General features: G+C 52.2%; 1 protein-coding gene across 1 annotated transcript; it reads right to left on the bottom strand.

Annotated features, from left to right (window-relative positions):
• Positions 1–8,240: 8,240 nt before the first annotated feature.
• On the bottom strand, positions 8,241–11,066 carry IUM83_19082 (serine/threonine protein kinase; the record flags this gene model as incomplete). Its single annotated transcript, XM_067944111.1, has 3 exons — positions 8,241–8,761; positions 8,850–9,004; positions 9,928–11,066. 3 exons carry the CDS (start codon positions 11,064–11,066, stop codon positions 8,241–8,243), a joined length of 1,815 nt encoding a protein of 604 aa, XP_067784745.1.
• Positions 11,067–11,122: the final 56 nt, after the last annotated feature.

Here is an 11,122-nt window from a genome sequence, read left to right as displayed (position 1 = left end):
CGCCCCGCGCCTACTGGATGTTCGCGTTTTTTGTTGTTCCGCGGCGATGCCTAGCATCGCCACGACGGCCACCTCCAGGGGGCATGGCAGCTGTGCACTACCGTGCAAAGTGACCGATCCTTCCGCAACGGAAGCATCGCACGTTACCTCCCTGCTGCTGGTAACCAGCAGTTGTTGCATTCGAGAGGTCCATTGGTTCTGGACCTCCCGACCTCGCTACCGGGTGTGGTTGCGGCCCCAGCACGTTCACATGCAGTTTAGCCTGCCGCAGGCTAAACTCTTCTTGCATGGCAAGAGTAATCGCAGCTTCGAGAGTACTCGGGTACTCTCGGAAGAGATAGGTCTTCACAGGCCCATCTCTAAGCCCCTTCATGAACGTGACGACCTTGGTCGCCTCGTCAATCGGGTTAGTCACGATATTTGATACCAAATATCGTGCGCGCTGCGCGTAAGCATGGACGTCATGCTTACCCTGCTGAAGGTCGAGGAACTCCGCCCTCGACCGGAACTCGTTTTGCGGGGGCTCAAACGCTTGTTTGAGCTCCTCTTTGAACACTTCGTACGTGCTGAAGCACGTAGGATTGGAGAGTCGGCGTCCATACGCCCAACTCCTTGCGCGTCTGCCAAGGCAGGACATGGCGAACGCGACCTTCGACAGCGGGTCGACGATGCGTCGAGCCGCTATGGCTGTGTCGAGTTCGACAAGCCATCGGAGGAGAGGCTCACCCTCTCTTCCCACGTAATTGCTTACGCTCAACTTTAATGGTTGAGCACGCGGTGTCGTCCCTGACGACGCTGTCACTGAGGAAGCAGCGCCACGCTGCTCCTTCATGATGAACCCCAGAGCAACACCATGTTGCTCCGTCGGCGATAGTGTACGCAGCATTGTAGCTATCGCCGCTTCTCCAATGACTGTTGACAGTCGTTGGAGGGCCTCCCACTCTGGGTCAGACAGGTGGGGGCAGTCAGCGCGTGCAACATGCGTTGCAGGCGTGTTGGAGCTCTCCATGGGCACCTCCGTGCTCATGGGGTTCTCGGCTCCGCGTTCGTACACCGCGCACGAACGTCAAGCAGTCGGTCGTTGGACGGACTACAAAGTGCTACCAGGTGTAGTGGGTCTAACTTGACTCACTACTCTAGCTTACACGTTGCGCTACGTGTATGAGGAAGCGTAAGTACTTAGTAATTACTTAGGTTAATTATATTTGAGTACACAAATATACGTTAACTTAGACAAGACTCCAAGTAGCTAGTTTAAGGTAAAATGAGAACTGTATTGCTTGTAAATTGATCTTCCTCTAAAATCTGCTAAAAACTGTTTATCATCTATGAAAGGGTTGGCAGCGGCTGGCTGTCAGAGCCCCGCTAATATGCATGTCTCTGATTGGTAGAAAGATGCTGCTTTCTACCAATAGGATCTTTGGGTATGTGCGGACCACTCACTGTGGTGGCCCACTTCAACGTATCCATCGGTGTGTCTTACACCAAGGTGAGGAAGTCTCCAAAACTTTTAACAGATAACCTATCTGTTAAATTCACAAGTGGCTTGCAGCCACTTGTACGTGTAACCCCGTTACAACTTCCAACACTCCGACGGAGTCGGTAGTGATTGTAACGGAGCCTGCGCGAATGGCGCAGGCTTTACGCGTTGGCATACCTCGCAAGCACGGATGTACTTGCGCACCCACTTATACTGGTGGTGCCAGTAGAAGTCGCGCGTGAGAAGGACGTAAGTCTTCTCACGTCCGAGATGTCCCGCAGTCGGGGCATCGTGATACTCGTACATGATCCTGAGTCGCAGGTCATGGTCATTTGGCACGACAACGCGATCCGCGTTGTCGTCGACTGCGTTGTAAAGTAGTAGTCCTTCGTGCACACGAAAGCGGTGTGCACGCGCTCGAAGGTGCTTGGGCAGCTTCTGACGGGACTTGTCAGAAGGCGCTGTGCCATAGGCCAGCAAGAGCTTCGCGTCCGCGTCGTGCGCGTACGCGGCCTTCACATCATCCACAGGGACGATGTGGGTTTGGTCGATCGCATGGCGTCAATGGCATTGACGTCAACAGCTTCTGCATAGTCCGGCCGACATGATAACGCGTCGGCCACCACATTCAATCTTCCGGGTTTGTATTCGACCCGGAAGTTATACTCCGCAAAGAATGAGAGCCACCTCGCCATTCTTTGTGATATGTGTGGTGACTTCACTGCAGTGCGCTGTGATGCATGGTCGGTGTAGGCCACAAACGGTCTACTTCCAAGCAAATACACTCGGAACTTTGCGAGTGCATATTTCATGGCAAGACGTTCCTTGTCATGTACCGGATAATTACGCTCAGCTGGCTTCAGCTGACGCGATTGGTAGTAGACGACACGATCACGGCCCTCGTGATCGTGCTGCATCAACGCGCATCCGATCGCGAAATCGGATGCGTCACACACTACGTGAAATGGGCGATCTTGGTCAGCCACTGCCAAGATCGGTGCCTCAGTCAAGCCCCGCTTGACTGCATCGAATGCCTTTTGGCAATCGGGTGTCTAATTCCACACAGCTTCTTTCTTAAGAAGCTGTGACAGCGGGCGGATCTTGCCCGCATAATCCTCCACGTACTTGCACAAGTACGTGGCCAAGCCAAGGAACTGCCTCAGTTCCTTGACACTTGAAGGCGTTGGCCATTCGTTAACCACTCTGACCTTTTCCGGGTCAGGGCGAACACCATTCTTCCCTACGAGACACCCGAGGACGGGTATCTCGCTCGCCCCGAAGATACACTTCTTCAGGTTCGCGTAGAGCTTATGCTTTCGCATAAGCTCAAGTAGCTTCCGGAGATGCATCCTGTGCATCTCTACGTCGGTCTTTCCGTCCACAGCCCGGCTGTGGATGAATACATCATCGAAACAGCTCGGTGCGAAGTCGCGCACCGAGCGCAACAAGTGCGTCACGCACCTGTTGAAAGTCGCAGGGGCATTCTTAAGCCCCTGTGGCATTACTAGCCATTCCCAGAGCATGCCGCTTGGCGTGCTCACTGCCGTGAGAGGGATATCGCTCTCACGCATTAGGATTTGATAGAATCCATCTCGCAAGTCGAGAGCACTGTAAACGGTGCTCCCGGCCATCGAATCGATGATAACATCTTTTCGCGGTATCGGCGTCTGCGCCGGTACCGTCGCATCGTTCAGCTTGTTGTAGGCATGAACGATGCGCCATCCGCCCTGTGGCTTCTTGACACAGAACGTCGGAGCACTGTGCGGGGACTTTGATTCCCGCACTTGTCCTGCTTTGCGACGACTTTCAAAGAAGTCGTCGATCGCTTTCACTTGCTCTCGCGGCAGTGGCCACTGCCGCGTGACACAGTACTTCGTGCCCGGCACGAGATCAATCTCGTGCTGAATGCCCTTATCCTGCGGAAGCTCCGCAGGAATCTCTTCCGGGAGTACGTCTTTGTACTCCCTCAACAGTTCGTAATAGGGACTCGACTTCAGCGAGTCCCAACCTTGTTCCTCGAAGCGCTCTCGCTTCGTCTTCGCACTGAGAGTGTCTTCACTCTCAGTGGTACTTCCCATGAAGAGCTGCCTCAGCTCTTCGCTCTCGCTCGCCGTTCTTTCGCTGTCCGAAAGAACGCAGACTTGCTCGATGCGTCCATCGTGCAAGTCGCGCGTGAAGCGCTTCCAGCTCATGGCTGGAAGCGAAGTCAACTCCGACGCCGTCGTCGGAGGACTAGCGAGTTCCATCCCACGATACTGGAATCCAGTATCGGTGCGCGTCAAGACGCTTAGCGTCTCGACGTCCGGCGTCACCGCCCCAGTCTGCCCAGCAGACTGTTCTTGTTGCGTCTCGGTCCCGGACCGAGACTTGCGCAGCGTTCTCCGCTTGCGCCGTCTTCTTGTTGTGCGGAGCCCGGCTCCGCACAGTTGTTCTTCTGGTCCAGGCCTGGCCGTGGACAGTTGTTCGCCGGCGGACCCTGTCCGCAGGCGCGCGGTATCAAGCCCGGCTTGACCGCATATTCCTTCGTGCAGCCCGGCTGCACGGTAATGTGTCCCTTCACCGGCAGACCCTGTCTGCGGGCGCGTGATATCAAGCCCGGCTTGATCGCATGGCGCTTCGGCGTGCAGCCCGGCTGCACGACAGCATGCAAATTGCGTCAGTGCGGTACGTTTGCAACCGTCCGCACTGTTTGCAGCGTCAACTCCCGGAATTGACACGCCTTCGTCACCTCGACGCCATTCATTGGCGGAGCCCCTCATGACCGAGGGTGCGTCGGCTCCCGGAGCCGATGCGTCGTTGTCGGCCTGACCTCTTCGGGTCAGGGACTGTCCCTAGCACGCTTTAACGTGGGTGTTGGTTCCCGGAACCAACACATCTTTTTCTTCCGACGTCGGCAGCATTGCCGACGTGGGTCTCACTTGTGCACGCCCTCGCGCACTTCTTGAGCACTCCGGGACAGCAGCATAAAGCGCTGTCTCGACTGGTGAGCCGCGCGCACCTGCTGGTGCGTGCGCTGCGGTAACAGGGCCATCGCTCTCTGTTCCGCTGTCGCGTCCGAAGCGCACGAGCGTGCGCTTCTTCCAGTCTATCACCGGATCATGCCGTGCAAGCCACGGCATACCACGTCGAACTTATCGTCCAGGTCCAGGACGATAAAGCGTTCGACAAACACTCGTTCTTTGTACGAGAAGCGCACGTTCACGACGCGCTTCTCGGTCTTCACGATGGCACCTGTTGCCAGTCGTACCTCCAGAAGACTTCGAGGTACATTTACCTCCTCGAAGTCAAGTCTCGACAGGCTTCGTAGTCGAACAAAGTTGTTCGACGCGCCTGAATCTACCAAAGCTCGAAGAGAGTCACTCGCTCTCTTCGAGTAAACCTTCAAGATGACTAGGTTTGGCCTGTCATCTTGTTTCTTGCAGTGAGAGCTCGTCTCACTGGGGGCTGCAGTCCTCAGTGTCGCGTGCCCATTGTCGGCACGCGCGACTGCATTACCAGTAGGGCGCCCCGCGCCTACTGGATGTTCGCGTTTTTTGTTGTTCCGCGGCGATGCCTAGCATCGCCACGACGGCCACCTCCAGGGGGCATGGGAGCTGTACACTCCCGTGCAAAGTGACCGATCCTTCCGCAACGGAAGCATCGCACGTTACCTCCCTGCTGCTGGTAACCAGCAGTTGTTGCACTCGAGAGGTCCATTGGTTCCGGACCTCCCGTCCTCGCTACCGGGCGCGGTTGCGGCCTCGGCACGTTCACATGCAGTTTAGCCTGCCGCAGGCTAAACTCTTCTTGCATGGCAAGAGTGATCGCAGCTTCGAGAGTACTCGGGTACTCTCGGAAGAGATAGGTCTTCACAGGCCCATCTCTAAGCCCCTTCATGAACGTGACGACCTTGGTCGCCTCGTCAATCGGAGTTAGTCACGATATTTGATACCAAATATCGTGCGCGCTGCGCGTAAGCATGGACGTCATGCTTACCCTGCTGAAGGTCGAGGAACTCCGCCCTCGACCGGAACTCGTTTGCGGGGGCTCAAACGCTTGTTTGAGCTCCTCTTTAACACTTCGTACGTGCTGAAGCACGTAGGATTGGAGAGTCGGCGTCCATACGCCCAACTCCTTGCGCGTCCGCCAAGGCAGGACATGGCGAACGCGACCTTCGACAGCGGGTCGACGATGCGTCGAGCCGCTATGGCTGTGTCGAGTTCGACAAGCCATCGGAGGAGAGGCTCACCCTCTCTTCCCACGTAATTGCTTACGCTCAACTTTAATGGTTGAGCACGCGGTGTCGTCCCTGACGACGCTGCCACTGAGGAAGCAGCGTCACGCTGCTCCTTCACGATGAACCCCAGAGCAACACCATGTTGCTCCGTCGGCGATAGTGTACGCAGCATTGTAGCTATCGCCGCTTCTCCAATGACTGTTGACAGTCGTTGGAGGGCCTCCACTCTGGGTCAGACAGGTGGGGCAGTCAACGCGTGCAACATGCGTTGCAGGCGTGTTGGAGCTCTCCATGGGCACCTCCGTGCTCATGGGGTTCTCGGCTCCGCGTTCGTACACCGCGCACGAACGTCAAGCAGTCGGTCGTTGGACGGACTACAAAGTGCTACCAGGTGTAGTGGGTCTAACTTGACTCACTACTTTAGCTTACACGTTGCGCAACGTGTATGAGGAAGCGTAAGTACTTAGTAATTACTTAGGTTAATTATATTTGAGTACACAAATATACGTTAACTTAGACAAGACTCCAAGTAGCTAGTTTAAGGTAAAATGAGAACTGTATTGCTTGTAAATTGATCTTCCTCTAAAATCTGCTAAAAACTGTTTATCATCTATGAAAGGGTTGACAGCGGCTGGCTGCCCCGCTAATATGCATGTCTCTGATTGGTAGAAAGATGCTGCTTTCTACCAATAGGATCTTTGGGTATGTGTGGACCACTCATTGTGGTGGCCCACTTCAATGTATCCATCGGTGTGTCTTACACCAAGGTGAGGAAGTCTCCAAAACTTTTAACAGATAACCTATCTGTTAAATTCACAAGTGGCTTGCAGCCACTTGTACGTGTAACCCCGTTACAGTAGATACCCATAATTAATTAATATATATTTAATATTTAGTGATGGACTGTATATAGATAGAGTCGATAATAATTATGAGTTCAGTACGTCGATAATAATTATGAGTTCAGTACTAAGTTTTGGAAAGCATAAGTCGGAGACGATTGAAGAAGTTTATGCTTCTGACCCTGGCTATTGCCGTTGGTTGTTGAATCAAAAGATTCTAATCGATTCTAACCCTGCGATTGGTGATTTTCTGAAGGAAAAGTTCGTTAATGATGATGGGTCATTCCTGATGACCTGGGGAAAGCACAAAGGTAAGACGATCAAACAGATCTATTCCTTTGATTGTGATATATCGATTGGTTGAAGAAGAATTACTTTGTTAATGAGAAGATGCCTAAGCTAAAGGAGGCTCTCAATGAGTTTGCTTAAGTTTTGATGAATCGGAGACAATTTATTCACGAATACTCTCACCAAAGTGATGACTTCAGTGATCACTATTGCATATATCGAAAGGTTATGAAAGATGTGCGACTACAGCGTCTATTTTTTTAATAAAAAATACTTTGTGAATCGGTCCCTTACTACCATTTACTATAGTCCGGACCCCACCAGCCAAGATCTTGTGGGTATGGCATGGTGCTTATCCACTAGGAATGCTTTTCTTTATTACAGTGTTTAGCGAAGTTCCATCTCTCCATCGATGATCCACATAAGCAAGTGATCCATTCATTTATTGGAGCTGAAATTATTTTCTTCATCATATCTTCACCAACTTCTGGTGAATGCACTTTATCGTAGGGAATTTCGAAAGTGGATGCTTACCGCAACGCTCATGCAATGGTCTCGCCGTGCACTTGAATCCACTGTCTAAGATATAATTGCACATGATTATTACTAGTAGTATTTATTATATACTTACGAGATTTTTGTCTTAAGATCAGCTAACTTCTATCATCCTTTATACCTTCTTTGGATGTACACCCATTGTTGCTGTGTGCGGTGCTCGGAGGTGTGGAGGAGTCCTCCTTCGCACTAGGCGCTACTTAGCGGCGGTGTCGACGCTGGTGGTCAGGAAGGTGCAGAGCAGTGCTCGTTGGTAAATTACGGTCAGAAAAAAACTGGCGGTGTTATGTGCTACTTTCATCTGTCTCAGTCGTATCGCCGTCATTCATCTAATGAAAATATATTTGATTGCTAGCTCATTCACAGCTAAGGCATCGCAATGCCAGTAGGAATAAAATGCTATACGTACCGTTGCATGAAAGTCGTGCGAGCCCTTCTGTGAAGAAGAACCCTTGGATAGATTCTCGAGACCAACCAATTTATTGGCTTCAAGAGCGAGATCATTCTGCAAGTCAGCAATGCTTTGTGCTTTAGTATTCCATTCTTCCAGTGAGTGTGTTGCACCATACTGTTTCCGTCTAGCGAAAACGGACGCCGACGTCGGCGCACAGTAGCTACAAATTGCATGACGTGCACGTTGACCTCACGAAGGAACTCCAGTTTGTCGTGACTGGAAGGCTGAAAACGCAGGGCATTCAAGCTTTGCGTGTCGCCTGGGTCAAGCACCGTTGGTGCCTGCAAATATTGGATCAATTGCTCGACCTCGTAGGTGAGATCGTCTTGAGAGGCCTGGATGTCTGCCAAAATCTCTGCAGCAGCACCCAGGGGTCCAGATGACAGCTTTCCTTGGGTATCAACGTCACACAAAACTCGATGATAGCGGATAAACAATCGCGACAAACTGCAGCATGTCCAGTTCAACGCCACATAGCAGCTGCGTTCCACGTTCAACACAGCGGTCCACCTCAAGGTCACGGTCACTTTGCCCCGGTGGCATCACAACATCATGTGCAGCGTTTTCCATCGTCTGCCCCGGAATCGCCGCATGTTGAGCAGGCACTTGAAGCACTTTCTCTTCTTTCGGCGCGCGGGGTTTCTTCTTCCTTGTCTTCTGACGTGTCTGCGCAGACTCTTCCGCTCCCTCTGCCCTCACTTGTTTCGATGCTGCAGCCTCACATTTTCTCTTCTTCGGCGTCTTGGGCGTAGCAGCAGCTCTCCCCGTCCTCTTCACCGGTGCGGCGTCAATCGCTATTGTAGCTAGCGCCGTTTCCATTAATTCAGCCAGCAGCACACTCGAAGGACGTTCATCTCCAGCTGCAGCTTCGGCTTGCATTTGGCTTTCAGCACTGGGCGGCCAAATCTCCTCAGCTGACACCAGCCCTGCAGCAACAAAGAATATTACCGTTCGTTTTTTATGTTTACTTTAAATTGAGCTACCGCTGAAAGTTAATGATTGCGGTCCACCGACCGTTCTCCAGCACGTGGTCGATGAGCCCTTTGTCGTAGTCGTTCTGGCGCTCGTAGATGCGGCGAGGCCGCTCTGCCAGCCGGCGGCCTCCAGTTTGGGCCAGATGCAGCGCCAGAAGACGACGCCGGACACCAGCGGCCGATCGCTCGCCATGTCTAAGGAGCAAGAAAGGCAACGAGCCCTTCAACGAGATTTTTCAAAAGTGCAGCCAAAATCTACCTGGCGTTTCAAGATCAAATCACTAACTTTCGCAGGTTTTATGATGCTGCTGTCAAGGAGCTCGTAGCTACGACGCAGTTGGTTGAGGCTCGGAGGAGAATTGTGGAGGTGCATGGCCTGGACGTCAATAAAGAATTTCTCGACCGATTGACGTGGCGTTTTCGAAAGCCACGACATTCGCGGTGTCCGTCCTCACGTCCTATCGGGCGATGTCCCAGAAATCGTCGTGGTTGATGCAACTTGTGGCGGACTTGACTGACGTTCAGAACGCTGGGAAGGACACAGATTTGGCCCAAGTATTTTCACCTGGGGGAAAGACTCGCGATAATTTGATGAATTATTGCAGTCGCAACGACCCCAACGCATTGGATGACAAGTCGAACTACGTTATTTTGATCGAGCGTCATCGTGGAGTGCAGGCCAACCGGTTGCTCCCGTACCTTCTTACGGTGCTCCGGAAATTTATTTGTGACTGTGGCGACTACCGCCTTCGACAGGATGTTGTAGGAGCTTGTTCTTCACCAGGTCGACTGATTTCAATTATGTGTGCCGCCGAGAGGCTAAACAAATCTACTGGTAGCTTGCGTGAAAGTACATCATGAAAGTGGTTTGATCGCACATAGGTGTAGCCCGTGTAGTTATGCTTTCACCATACCTTGACCACCTTTCCTATGTTGTTCACAATTTTCAGAGTGAACGCGGACGAAAGCAGTAAATAAGTACATTGCAGTAGATGGTGCAGCTTAGCTTCAGTCATTCTACTTTATGTCTATCCTCTCGAAGTGATTGGGCATTAGAGGCGTCGTTGTGGAGTGAAGTGAGCGCCATGCTGTTTGTGCGAGACTGAAATCTACTAGACACTTTCTCGTTCTTGAGCCAGTTGGTCTCCAGTGCATCTCGCATAGTGAAGCGATCTCGAGGGTTTAACTGAAGAAGGCCTTCAGCAAATTCCAGGAGTTCCTCGGATAGTTTGCAAATCGCTGATTGTTCGAGATACATGACTTTCAGGTAGGAGCGCAGCCCCACACGCGAGAACATGACAAACCCGTTGTCGTCCAGCTTAGCAGCATCGAAAAGCGGTTTCTTAGTGAGCAGTAGGATAAAGATGATCCCCACAGCCCACACATCCGCCTTCTCGAGGTCGATCCTCTCTCCAGGCTTGAAGGCTAAAACCTCTGGCGCAATGTACGTCTTGAGCGGCGGTGGAGGTAGCTTCGACAGATACTGGCTCTGGTTATCCGATCCCACGAACACTGCGTGCTCGAAGTCGCCGATCTTCAAGATGTTCTCGCTGGTGACGAAGACATTTTCCAGCCCGAGATTGCAGTGCGCTATGCCGTGTTCGTGGAGAAACTGTAAACCTGAGCAAATTTGAAACATGGCATCGCACGCCTCGCTTTCTGATGGTGAGAACGTGAGTCGTAACCCTTGCTGGGGACTTTCGATGTAAGCGTCCATCAGAGTGCCAAGTTCGCAGAATTCGACAATCTCATGAAGCCTTTCGCTGGCGGTATAGTAACCAAGTAGATGAACCACGTTCCGGTGGATTGGCTGCTTGAACGTCTCGCAGAAGTTGACAATGTAGCACATGATCTCCAGCTCATTCTGTGCCAGCGTCCTGGTGTCACAATGCACATGTAGTCGAGTGCTCTTGTCTACGAAGAGACCTTTTTGTCGCTTGCGAAGCAGTTTGTAGTCGCCGACGACATCTACGCGACGCGCAGGGTCCACTTTATCGCACAGATTCCACTCCACATTCAGCGCGCGAGGGCTTGTGAATATTTGAGGAATGTCGTCTGGTCCTGGAACCACCAAGCTTGATCGAACGAAAGACTTGTGCCGCACTGCCGCAGTCACGTGTGGCTGGAGCTTCTCTTCGAAGAGCTGTTTCTTAGATTTCGAGCGCTTCTTGAGCAATGAACGCAGCTGTGGCTTCTGTGAGGTGTCGTGCAGGAAGTCCATGAAGAAGTCGGCTATCGCCCCGATCCAGTTGCCCATAGTTCCTCGTTTCCTGTAAATGAAAACGCCACGCTGCAGTTTCGAACTACATGTAG

The sequence above is a fragment of the Phytophthora cinnamomi genome (genome assembly GCF_018691715.1).
Source record: "Phytophthora cinnamomi strain GKB4 chromosome Unknown Contig85, whole genome shotgun sequence".
NCBI classification, from domain to species: Eukaryota; Oomycota; class Peronosporomycetes; order Peronosporales; family Peronosporaceae; genus Phytophthora; species Phytophthora cinnamomi.
Note: the sequence above shows the minus strand (reverse complement) of the source record. Positions and strands in the feature narration are given on the sequence as shown.